The sequence below is a fragment of the Otolemur garnettii genome, unplaced genomic scaffold (genome assembly GCF_000181295.1).
Source record: "Otolemur garnettii isolate 467f Iridium unplaced genomic scaffold, OtoGar3 scaffold00005, whole genome shotgun sequence".
In the NCBI taxonomy this organism is placed as follows: domain Eukaryota; kingdom Metazoa; phylum Chordata; class Mammalia; order Primates; family Galagidae; genus Otolemur; species Otolemur garnettii.
In genome coordinates this window covers 22,205,028-22,218,814 of record NW_003852400.1, presented here as the reverse complement: position 1 = coordinate 22,218,814, position 13,787 = coordinate 22,205,028, and the positions used below count along the sequence as shown (strand labels likewise).

General features: G+C 35.6%; 1 protein-coding gene across 4 annotated transcripts in view; it reads left to right on the top strand.

Annotated features, from left to right (window-relative positions):
• Positions 1 to 13,787, top strand: part of SGCE (sarcoglycan epsilon) — a 75,986-nt gene that overhangs the window by 9,551 nt on the left and 52,648 nt on the right. For 2 of the 4 annotated variants that reach the window (XM_023519279.1, XM_012812444.2), the window contains exon 2: positions 6,325 to 6,432. The exons of the other annotated variants lie outside the window; for them this stretch is intronic. In XM_023519279.1, coding sequence (XP_023375047.1) covers positions 6,325 to 6,432 — 108 coding nt within the window. The remainder of the gene's footprint in view (positions 1 to 6,324; positions 6,433 to 13,787) is intronic. 4 annotated transcript variants of the gene reach the window in all.

Here is a 13,787-nt window from a genome sequence, read left to right as displayed (position 1 = left end):
CATTGTTGTTTGGCGGGTCCGGGCTGGGGATTCGAACCCGCCACCTTAGGTGTACGTGGCTGGCGCCTTAGCCGGTTGAGCTATAGGCGTCGAGCCTTGTGTTCTGCTTTTCACTAATTTTATTAATTTCACAACAATCCAACATTTTGCAGAGGAGGATGTTCAGTTGTAATGGTGCATATAACTACTCTGTATAATATATATCATTTTTTTAAAGCTCCTACTGGTGCTCCTTTTTCATCTAGTATTTCCAAGATAGTACGACTTCCGGGAGTGCAAACGTGAACTTACCTTCTCAGGCTGAGCCACGGAGCAAAAACTGCTCACGTCTCCAGCAACACTGACATGAAACAGCACCTTTCTGTACTCAAATTTTATACCACTCCAAAGTCCTCTATATCAGCTCTAAGTTTTTAGTGTGTATTTTAATGATATTAATGATTCTAATTGTATTCAAGTCAGTCTAATAATTTTAATTGTATTACATAATTTCTTATGTGCTAGTCTGCCAGTCTTGTCTGTTTTAACCAAGTTTGGAGGCATTTTCTCCTGGCATTCTTGTTTTAAGGTCTTGCTGTAACACTTTTCTTAGGAATTTCTTTTCCTGACTCCTCAAAAGGTGAGGCCACAGTATTCTTCAGCAAAGCCTATTTTCCCCATCGATTCCCACTGACTTTTTAGCTTTTTTCTTTGAACAGATCATTTTGTCTTTTGTTTTTGTCGTGGTTCTCGTAGCATGTAGGATAAATATCTCCTGCATAGCAGTAACATTTGCTTCCTTGCCAGTTCCTTCTAACTCAGGAGTCACGGGCAGCTTACTTTTTCTAGAAAGTTAAATAAGTTGAAGGTGACCTCTAGTAATAATATCTCAAATTACATAAAAATAATACGGTTTACAGATTGCTTTTCCATTTAATACTGTGTAATGATGTGTCAGTCACGATGACTGCATATATTAGTACAGGGTTCCCATACAATGGAGCATATAGAGAAACTTGATATATGTGTATATGGCACTTGATAGTGGCACTGCAGATTATTAGGGGAAATGGGTGATATTCATTAATGGTGATGAGACATTTGGTTTTCCATATGAAAAAATATATATAAATAAATAAAATATACATCTGGGTTTGTGTAGGTGTACTCTAAGATGTTTCACAGTGATGAAATTGCCTAATGATGCATTTCTCAGAACCTATCCTTGTTTTGCAGTGCACGACTGTGTTTGGGGGCAGTATTGACAAGTAGATAACATAGACCTTTCGGTCAGCCACAAAACGAGTTCAAAATTCAGCTCTACCACTCACTAAACATATGACGTGGGGTGAGTCACAACATTTTCTAAGACTTTATATCCTCACTGTAAAACGGAAGTAACTCTACCTACTTCACTTAATTGATAGAAGGATTAAGTAAGTTAATATATGTAAAACCCTTAGTGTGGTATCTAGCACTTAGCACTGAAAATGTGGTAGCTAATGAAAAGAAGTAACGATCAACTAACAGTTTATAGGAAGAAAAGTCTGAAGATAGTTTTTTTTTTTTTTTTTTAATGTAGGAAACAATTTAAAAAGTACTAAGGAGAATGGTGCTAAAAGGAAGGGAAGAGAAAAATGTAGAGGATAAAGGAGCAATACAGCAACTTGGGGCCGGTGGTGCGAGAAGGAAAGGATATTGTAGGTGTGTGCTGTATATCCAGTTTGTGAAAGCAAAGTCTTTTGATCCCCTTAAAGCAGAATATGAAAAGAGGCAAGTGAAGTATAGACAGAGAAAACTTGCCGGTTTGGTTCTAAGGTGAGTGTTAATCAGATTAAATTCCATTTGGTATGTCCTGCTGTTTACTTGGACAGTGATGTCTGAGTAAGTTATTATTTATTATTTTCTCTATCTCTTGACATTCTGATTAGCTCATCAGCAATCAGTCACTATTCACAGCTCTTCAGTTGCTTTTATTAAATAGAAATCCCCTCCTCTCCCAGTCAGCAAATTATTCAGGTTTTGGAAAGAGTAATATCTCTTGAGACAGTGCTTGCCCCGGGCCAGATGAAATGTAGTCATGCTGCTACAAGACTTAGAATGAATAATGGAAACTTAAGACAAACTTTAAGTATTGTATGGTTTCTAGGGAAGTGGAAAGCCTGCCAGCCACTTTTGGATTAATTTAGACTTTGATGATTTCAGAGGAGGAGCATTGGCAAGTTTGTTAAATTGTATACAGTGATATCCTGGCTTATTGCCTGAATGTTTCTTAGTTTAGGCTATGAAAATGCAGGATGCAAATTATTCTTTGCTTTTGTATTTATGAATTAGAGCAAAACTCATACAGACATAACTGCTTAGCATGAACTCAGGGAGCACCTAGAGTTCTCTTCTTCTTAACATTTCTGAGGATGGACCATAATCTTTGGAGAAAGTCCAAGAACTAGTCTATGCAGGTTGGTCTTTTTTACACATTAGATTTAATCTTGAAAAATTGTGTATAGGGTAAATATTTCAAAAATTGAGTCATATTTTTCCATACAGAAAAAAATGCATTGGTCTTTTTCTAATGAACATTGAACTCTAAAATACTAGCTTTCTTTCACACTTGTCAATGTACAGCTTATGTTAATTTTTTTTATCCAAGACTCTAGTCAAGTAGATCCATGGTCTTGGACACATAATTAAAAACAAATAGTTCGTTTGAGATTTTTTTTCCCCTCGATGTGTGGGGAGTGTTTAAGCAGCAACATCATCTGTGGCATTGTATAAAAAGTTGTCCTTTTATTTAGATTTATTGGACTTCTGTCTTCTGTGGTCAAAGTGGGACTTCATATGGATCAATCAATGTGAACTTTCAAAAATGTGCTTAAAAGCAATCCTGGCCTTGAAATAGAGCAATGTGTGCTTAAATTATTCTACCTTTCCTCTGTTTTTTAATAGTTTAAATATCAATCACATTTGTTTTTTGAATCCTGTAGAAGCCAGCTAGACTGCCTTATATAAGACCTGCAAAGTATGAACAATATTAAGTCAGTTCACTATAAGGACATGCAGTGGTCTTCAACCTTATGCTAGGTTCTAAAAGTAAGAGTGTAAGACAGAAATTCCAATTCTTTAAGTCACCCATAAAGTATCATATGTGTAGTTTTGTGCATGTAACTCTGAACAATAATTCTTAAGTACCACATAGTTTGAGAGTCACTGAGCTAGAATATAGGAAGGAACAAAAAAGGAGATATCTGGGCACTCAACCCATTCTTTTACGGTAACTATCGAGTTCACCGAGAAATGAAGAATTCTATAGAGTGTCTACTTGCCTGAAGGATTTATTCCATTCTGCTTTACGATTAAGCCTCTATAATCTTCAGAAAACCTCTATAATCTTCAGACACATTAACAGATTCATTTGGTTTTATAAGGTTTGAATTAGACAATATATGGAAAGCACCTTCCTCAGGACCTGGTGAAGGAAACAGTTAATCTAAATATTGCTTATCAGATCCATGTATTCATTGCTCTTTGGAAAGTTGTAGAGGACTTTGGCCACCTGCTCCCTGTCTTTCTTTCTAGGGTAGAATTTTCCATCATCCAGCAGTGTCTTGCTTACTCTTGCAAATTGGTTTTATCTGTAGACTAGTTGTAGGCAGGAGTGGGTAGGGCTTTCAGTTTTAAGGTAAGCCCTACATTTGGTGTGTGTGATGTGACTTGGGTCAATATTCTTTGTTTCTTTGGGTTCTAACATTAGAATTACCTGATGAATTTGTCTGGCTGCTCTACCTAGACTCCATGGTGGAATCATGAATATGTTGTTTTTACATTTTTATTCTGTACATTTTAGGGTTACATATCCATATGTATTTTTAGGGACCTGCCCAGCATGTTGACTTTGGAACCTCAGCAGGGGGGAGAATCAGCAAAGGGATGGGTAATATTTTTCCAAAAGATACTGTTAGTATTCGTAATCCTGTTTTAGCTTATATTATTAGGAAATGCCTATTATATTATTCAACTAGATTTTAAAGTACATAATTTCAGTTATTGAATGGTTCAGCCATTTATTAGACAAGTCTTTCATAAGATTGGTCATATAACAGATAAAACTAGTGTACTTTATTTTTCATATTTAAAAAACTGAACATAAATTCAGTAGTTCATGTCAGGGAGTACTAGAGCCTTTGATTTCCATTCCCAGGTATGACTGAAATTGTCACTTGTGATTCTGTTTTTAGTAACTTTGGTTTTTAAAAAATTATTTTGAATTATGAGTACATAATAGTTATACATATTTATGGGTACCTGTGATACTTTAATACAAGCATACAATATGTAATTATCAAATTAGTAATTTGTGTTTCAAATTGCATTCTTTTTTCATTTTAGAAGGGAACTTGGGACTTTTTCATAATTTAAGCTGAAAATTTTGCTAACAATTCAGTTTGAAAAGAAAATATACATTTAATCTCTGATTTATTAAGGTGGGAAACTCTTTTAATGTTAAGTTTGCATATCCTACTAATTGTTTCTGTCGTTCTTCATTTTTCACTCATGAAAGCATTTTCTTTACATATACATGCTTGGTCCTACCTAGTCGACTTTGTTTTGAATTGTGTTTCATCAGCTATGCTCCTGGTCTTTATCCCTTCCTGTCTCTTTACATCCTTTCCTTAGTTTATGTTCAAAATATATTTCCCCATACTAAATGCCAGCCCTCCTCTCTGCCTTGCTATTCCTCAGTCTCACATTTGATCCTTTTGCGTCTCTGTTCTGGCCAGCATTATTAAAAGATTAACTGTGTTTACTGCATCCACATCTTGACCTTTAGTAGTTTGGTTTCTCTTCTCACCACTTTATCAGAACTCAAGGAGTCACCAGTAACGTCTCACTTTTCATATCTAGCAGTCTTTGATAACCTTTAATCCTCTTTGACCTTTTCTCAGTGAAGGGAGAATGTTGATCACACTCTCCTTCTTGGCATCTCTCTTCTGTTGGCTTACGTGATACTTCAGACTCAGTCGTCCGACCTTTATGACCACCACTCTTTTCTGTGCTGAGTCATTCTCTGTTTTTGATAGATAAATATATTTATTAACACATTCTTTTGTTCCTCCTACTTTTTTGTGTGGTCTTTCTTAGTCCGTTTCATCTTCAGTAGCTAACAAATCTATGAGATAGACCATGGGGAGTTTTGGGGCTTAGCTGAATCCAGAGGAAACTTGCCTGAGATGGACAAATAAAAGGAGAATAGGATGGAAAGCTAATTTTGTAATCAGAAAAGCTATGCCCAAATGTATCAGGTCTGAAAGGTAAGGTTGAAAAATAGGAGTGAAAGCAGTAATATGGGCAATTGGGATGTTGAAAAATAGGGTAAATGAATGGGTCAAGAACATGAATGTTTATTTGCCCCAGATCACTTTCTACATAAGGCCTAATTTGTGTGCTACATTGGGGCTGGCATCTTTAAGGAATTGCACTAAGGGTTTGGCTTCAAAAATCATTTCTCTGGAGAACTTCAAATCTGCCTCTGAAGCCCCTTTACATACTTTTATGAACCAGAGCTCTATTCCTATCTTCTTAGATGGTTTCATGGAATGTCCAACCGATGCCTAAATTTAACATATCCCAAATTAAATTCATCCTCTCCTGAAACTGACTTATATTCTGAGATTCTTAATGTGTCACTGTTCTATGTCATACTAGATCAAAACTTCAAAGCCTTCTTTGATTTTCCTTTTAGCCCTTCCTCTAGCAATTTGTAAAAGTATGGTTGGTATTATCTCCATGGTGTCTTGTAACTGACACAAGCTTTTCTTTCCTTGTACTTCACCCTGACTGCTACCCTACACTCTTGCAACAGCCCTTATTTATATCCCTTAACCCCAATCCTATTCATTGCTACCAGTGTGATGTTACCAAAACTCAACTGTGAATTTAAAACATACTTTAAACTTAGCACAACATTCCTAGCCAAAGGTGATTGCTTCATACTCAGTGTTCTTATAGAACTTGTGCTTTCTACCGTCACATATAAGTTTATAAGTACTATTATATATTACATGATGTGTGTATACATGTGTATAGATGTATGTATATACATGTTTATATTTCTGTACACAAATTGCCAATTCCCATAGATTGGCTCTTTGGGAGGCAGAAACTATGTCTTGTTTACCTTGTATCCCCATATTTTCGTGTATTAACATGTAAGAAATATTTGCTGATTGGAATGAAATGACTAGCTGAGCTGGAAGAAACCTGATCCCATTAATAGTAGGTGATCTGCAATTGTTATTTAATTTGATATTAATTTCATTTTTTGTGCATTTGTTTTATTCTGAAAAGCTTTTTTATTAAGCTGTGCTGATGACATAAGTGGAACAGTTAACTGGAAGACCAAACAGGCCAACAGTTTTATTATCAGCAGAAAAATGGCTGCTGGGAAGAAAGATGGTGAGTTTAGGTTGTGAATCTAAATCCCTTTGGGGGAGTCAATTAAGTGTCTACTTTGAATATTCCTTTTGCTTTCTTAGTCATGTGTGGTTTTGTTTTGTTTTTTCCTTTTTAGTTTGACAAGTTAATCAGAAAAAAAAAATTTGTTTTCTGGTGTTCTAAAACCTCTGATCCCCTATGTTCTTAATCCATTTTTTTCCAAGTGTTTTTTTCTTGGCTGTAGCTTTGCCCTTTTCTGTTAAACTAAAAACTGCCCCGTGTTTTTAACATATTGTTCTCCCTTATCCAGTCACTAGCTTGCCACTTACAAGTTATTTATAACATTCTAAAACTTTAAGAAGTACATTGAACATGTATTTTAAAATAGCATTTATGTAATAATGTTAGAAAAACGATCATAAAGTATTTGGCTAATTTTAAACGATTTTGTTGCAAAACTAAATTGGTAGTTTTGCTCTTAAATACTTGGTTGGCACTTGTTTTCTACTTGAATGATGACTCACCCCATTTTTCTTCTCTGTCCATGAATGTGTTCATCAGCAGTATTTCAAGGTCTTTGAAATAATGCCCTTCATCAGGGAGACTAGGCCTTACTCAACAGTCAGAATATTAGTTACTTTCAAAATATCAATTGCCATTATGAACTTTCACTTAATAATTTTTTATTCTTTTTAATTAGTGATCCTTCCACACTCACACAAAATACTGTTTATGTGTGGTCATGAACGCTAACAGAATAGTCAAGTGGTTTCTCGAACTTTAAGAAAACCAAAATGTCTATAAAAATAATAATGTTAAAAAATAACAGTAATGTTGAGAAGGTGGCCTTATTGCCAGATGAAACCTGCTGGATTCTTGTAAGGAGTGATTCCTGGCTTACCTCTTTTTCATACTTCTCTGAAGCTGGGGTCACTGATTTTTTTTTTACAAGTGGTACCAAATTATTCTTCAGCTAGAATCTTCTGCCCCCAGATATGTTTCACGGTGGAAAAAAGGTTCCCAGCATCTTTTCTTCCTGGCTGTCTTTGAAATAAATCCATGTGTGCATTTTTAAGAAATTTTGATTGCTAAACTCTATAGGAAAAAATAAGAGTTTTGTTATAATAACTTCACATGAAAAGATCACATATCTTTGTTTTGAAAAGCATTGGATCTACTTGTTCCAGGACCCAAGCCCATGGTCTCGTAGTCCTTTTTCTCACATCCTCTGTAGACATTTTCCGCAGACACTTTCATTCCTTCAAGGGAATTGCACTTGTTTACCCTTGGTTCCTCCATCAAGCTGTGGGGCCATCAATTCTTTGCATATCCATTCCTCCTAGTCTAATCTTTTTTCTAGTTATGGGTTACAGATGTCCTTCACTGCTGCAGTTTGCACTGTCATCTCCAAAGGACTTGGGATCTGCCCTGGCTCCTGGTGCCCTATGCAGGATCTCCTGAGACTCTTCCTCTGGGCGTCATACCATTTTTCACTAAATTGTAGTCATTCTTCCTCTTTTCTTCAGTTGTTTTCTCTTTAACTTTGATCCCTAGAACCACCGAGCATATCCCTCCTTTTCCTGTTTGATTTGCCAAAAGAGTACTCTGCAGCTGTTAGACCCAGCTGAGTCATCTGTCATGAAGCTGTTCTTAGGGCAATGCATTTCAAGACCTTGACATAGCACAGCATCCTCTAGAATCTCTGAGAGATTCCAATCTCTTCTTATTTCAAACTTTGTAATCCCATGGGACCTCACTCTGAGTTTTCTCTTTATGATCTAAGAGATTACTATGGTTTTCATTAGAAATGATCAATCTATCTTGAATCTGCTGAGGTAGACCATTTCAGGTTATCACGTAGTCTTGCTTCCTCTGTTTCTCTTGAACTCATCCTTTAGACCAATATTTTTTAACATTCTTTTATCTCATGGTACTCTTGAACCTATAGTTAAACTCCCTAGGCACATTTAAATTATATTGATCCAAAAAAAAAAAATATACTAACTGCGCTTTGAACTTCTTCTGAAAGTGATTTAATTTATGATCTTTAAGATTTTTCAATGGTGCGCCTAAGATCCTCTTGTGGCACATGGGTTGAAAATCACTGCTTTAGATTCTTCTCCCATCTTGGTCTCCTTATCCTATTTTAATCCAATCTTTATAGTTCTGTATTATCAAAAAAATCTTATGCAGAGAGTAATAAGCTTCATCAACTGTGTGAAGAGAGTTGTTTCATTGCTTTTGAAATTGTAATAGCAAATACTACTGCCTTGTACAGCAAGGCCATTTTAAATGCTATCTGAGATATCTACTGTCCTTGAGATGTTCTTGACCATGAATCTCTCTCTTTTTGACAATTTCAAGAGAACCCAGAAGATTATAAGAGCATTTATGTAATAAAATAACTTTAGCAATTAGATATTTTTGTGTAACTTTATTTTCAAATAATATGCAAATTCTTAATTAAAGAAGAAGGATGGTACATCTTCTATAAATAGGATTCTGAGGAATTTGAATGCCTCAGACCGAAACGTTTGATATTATTCTACCTCAGCACATAGTTAAGTGGTTACAAAATTCACAAATAATACTCTAAATATGGAATTCTTTCTTTTATTCCTAGGGCAGGGGCAGGAAAACAAAATTTTTAAATTTACCCCTGCAAAAATTTAAATTAAAAAGGAATAAGCCTTCACATTATTCACTTATATATTTCACTTAAACATCTTCAAATTCTTTCTCTTGTGGGACAACTCACATTCCAAAATAAGTTAGCCTTAGCTTTACCAATAGGTTTTCCTCAGAAACCACAATCAAATCAAAATGATTTTGTCCTGATTTCATCATTACTTTCCACTTAAGCATTAAACTTTAACTGAATAATCATGGAAATGAAATAATATATACTCTGGATAACATGACAGAATTCTCTTCTACCATCTTAAAGTCCTGGAACTTTGGGATCCTTCCTCTGTCTTTGGCACCTTTCAGAAGCAAAATTGGATATTTTTAGCTAGGGGCACTTCCTGTTCCTCTCCATCCAAAGGGGAACACAAGTCATCTAGGGGGATCCTTCACTTTTCAAGTCACGCAGTCCTTTGTCAGTAAGCCTAGGAAGAGCCTCTGTTCATCATCATCATCATGGGAAAATGGACGCACAATAATCCAATCATCCTCTAGTGAGAAAGATCTTGGTTATTGTCTTTTTGAAAAATATATATAAAAACCTGTAAGTAGCAAAGTAATTGCTTCTGGATTGGTGATTTTTTTATGCATGTTAAATCTGTTATTGCAAAGGAATAAATGGCTACATATAAACTAAAAAGAAAAAAAAAGTAAGATCCCCCATTATGAAATAATAGAGTATTGGGTTAATCTAGTCAAATCCTGGTTCTTAATAAAAAGGAGAGATAATTAAGAAAATTAATGTGTTATACACATACAACATAATAAGCTTACTGTTTTAGAATATAATAATAAAGTGTACAACCAACAAGTGTATTAATTTATGATTGCAAATCATTGAACCCTGGGTCAAGTCCTAACTCTTTCTCTTAATAGTCTTACAGGTTTGAACTTGTCACTTAGTCCTTCTATTCAGTTTTGTCATCTATAAAATGGACTGAACTCTCTAGGAAAGCAAATGCATGCCAACTCTGAGTAGTAGTGACTGTTAAGAATCCTGGGGTGAGTAGGAGACAGATAATCATATCCAGGTAGGAAGTAATGCTATGATCTGCCTCTTAACAGGGGGAGATAAGTGGCATGCTCAGACAGGATGACATCTAAAGTTCCTTTCAACTATAGCGTGTTATCTAAGCTTATTGATCACCAGCTAATCACGGGTTGCAATCTTTTTCCAACTGACATTTAAGAAAAAAAAAAAGAAAAACACACACGATCATGTAATGATTAAGACATTTAATTCCAGTTTGGAAAAATTAAAGTAATTGGCTTTGATCGGGGGAAAAAAATCTGTTGAGGGAAACTCTTCTTCTTGTTTATAGAAAAAGATACAAGTAATTGTTTTCCTCCTACCTCATGTAAAGAAATGTCATATCTTTTAGAGAAATGAAACTTACAAGGACAATCTAATGCCTTCCCTGTGATTCATTTCACAGGCCTAGATACGGACTGCCTGTGACTTAAACAAAAACAATCACTGCCCAGTGCGAAATGAATGGCCTGCCGTACTTTGATGTTGAGTAAGCGCAAAGGGGAAGGTCAGACAGCTTTTGATTCAAAGCCAAGATTTGTTAAGTTTGATTAATAAAACAGAGAAAAAAAACAAAACCTAAACAAGTCATGTACCCGGCTGGTTATTGAAACTCTTAAAATATTTCTCTATAGCAATTATCTGGTTTAATATTAAATTTCAGTTTGACTATAGTAACATGTTAAAATATAAATTAGGTCGGTACCTATAAATATATCAGGCTCTGAAAACCCTGAAATGATTTTTCTTGATACAGAGATAGCAAATAGAATTTGTCTCTTATAATTAGTTCCTGTGAATTGGTAGCAACTTCTTGGAGTGTGTACAAGGGCTCTGAGTCTCATAAAGACGTTTTAGGTGTTAAAACTGTAGAACATAAGGCAAGTATTATTTTTTCCTGTCAGTACTTAAAACTTTAATAATCAGGGATGATAATGCCTATTTGCTTAGGCAAAAATTAATTTTAAAATTTGTACCTGGTGGGTACTCTCTTTATATTCTAGATATACTTAAAAATCCTTTTCATCGTTTTATTCAAAAATTTTTTCAGATAATAGTTACTATTAAGGCAATACTGTATACAGTTGGGAAATATATACTGTTTTTTAAAAGTGATTTGCACTCAGTTAAAGCATCTTTGGGAAGTTTCCCAGTGAATAGCTTTCATCTTAAAACTCAGTTGACAAAATTAGAATGCTTTAAGAAATAGACTTTAATTTCTTTTGAAGTTACGTATTAATTATGGTATGTTATAGTGTTCTTAGGCTGATTTATCTATAGTGAAAGGTAATATATCATTTAATCCATAGGTCTTTGTGTAAATTATACAATATATTTCCCACATATCAAATCTGTTATAAATTATTTTCTATAACACATTAAATCCATTTGGATTTGACAGTTCATGTTTATATAATACATGGGTTGAATTAAGACTTTCAACTGGGCACTTGTTTATTTCTGAATGTATTTAATAACATAGAGTTTCTGCTGTAGTCATCTCCAGTAATGGCTCTGCCGGCTCTATCCCAATTATAGCAAGATCATCTATTCAGAAGTGTACTGCGTCAACTAAGAACTATGAGATATGCTGCAGAAGGGTCTTTGGCAGCCAAAATAGGTGCTGCAAATAGAGACGCCTGTTTTTTCTGTCCAGCAGATCCTTGCATGCGTTAAACAGCATTCATCTGCTCGCACTTTAAACAGGCCACCCCACCTCATTTGGTAGTGTGGTTTCTAAACTTGCAGCCCATTAATAACAGCAAATTAGAAGGGCTAGAGAAATTCCTATAGGAAACATGCTGATAGCAATGAGAAATGACATTTGACAACTTGTCTACAGAGAAGAAAACAGAAAAATCTATAAAATACATAAGTTTAAAAAGCATTGGTAAACTCAGACCTGCCGTGTGATCGGTAAACGACAAAGCAACCAAACAGTCTGTAAGGGAGTCACTGTCTAATGGAGTAGAGTGCAGTAATTGACGTGCAGAATGATGATCTCTTACGCCATCGTGAAAAAGGATCGACCACAGAGTGCTTTAGAAAAATCAACTCTCTGGAATGATTCATTCTGTAGAGTTCCTGATAACCTGAGAGTGTACTTACAAACTGTAAAAATTAGAAGTGCATGATGTAAATGGATCTTTTAAAATGATTAACTTGTTGTTAAAGCAAGTAGAAGAGAGACCTAAACATAACTGGCACCTAATAAAAGTCATCTGCATCTGAATAGTGACAATAGTTTATGACTTTCTTCTCACAGATTTCAAAGGAGACAGGGCTTAAGATTTAAATCTAGCTGGAACTTGCAGGGTCTCACACTCGGTGGCTGTTTTATCTTTATATCCACGGACTTGCTCTTGGTGATGCAGAAAAAGAGCTGGCAATGTTGTATGGACTTTTCTGTAGGGACAGGGCTGCGTGTCTGCCTGAGCACACGCATACGCTGCTAAGAACAATTGTGATAATTTGCAGTTACATGCCTTAGGTTCATTAGCAGGTTACCACCGTGATGCCTTCAAAATGTAATGTTTACTAAATACATCCAAACTTGCTTTTGTTTCTAGGTAATTGTAAGTGAGCACACAAATGCACACCCTTACATTCTCATCAGAGAGACAGAAAATTTCCAGTGGACTCTTAAAGGAAAATAGGAAGCAGTTTAGTTAGCATGAGGTGCTACTTCATTGCTGCAGCTATCACAGTCTGTCATTTGATGCTTGGCTCTTTGCTGTCACGTAGCACACAGTTGGTGAAATGATCTGCGGACTCTATACCTTATGACTAAAACATAGAACAATTTTATCAATAAGATTTTGGTAGCCTGGTGCTGAAAGCCATTGGAACTACATGACTACATTTACGGAGGGTGAAAAGATGTCTTGGTTACATACTCTTTTGGCGCTCTACTCAGACATGTAAATTTTCCTTTAAAAATTCTATTACTTAGGACTACCTTTTTAATCTTTGCAAACCTAGCTCTCTTTGCGATTTGGAGATGATGTTTTTGACCCCCGTTGGTTGTTTTTTCCCATTAATAGTGATAGAATTGCATGGATTTAGCCACATACCGGTTTCCAGTTTCATTTATATCCAGTGGCATGTGTTTGCCAAGGTAATGGATTTGCAGCCACAGAATATTGCAAAACCATGCGATAACACAGAGAGCCCAGACACTGTGATCTTGGCTTGATTAGCATGGCACTGTACACATGTATATTTCAGAGATTATGAGATCTTAGTGGGGATTCTCAGTGCTTATATTTGATTTTCAAGACGGCTCTTAAGGAAAACAGTATGCTTCAAGCTTATGCTTTGTGAGTATACCTAGGCATATGCGAGTGCAGCATGTGTTAGTGGTTAGCAACTGCCTCCGTGGGCGTTGATGCAGACCCCTATCATCCTTATTTATATAGCTCATACTTAGAACAAGCACCTAAAGCTTCGCATTCTCTGAGTCATTTGTTGTTTTTGAAAGGAAGTCTAGGTGTAAATACTGCTCAAATAGCCTCCATTGCAGAGCTATTTGTTTTGCAGGTAACAAATGGGAAAGGTAGAGGGAAAGGGCACTTCTCTAAAATGTTGTATGGGTGCCCATAATTTAAACTGATGCTACAGAAAGGAAGCATTAGTTTTACAAACAAAACATAGTGGCTTA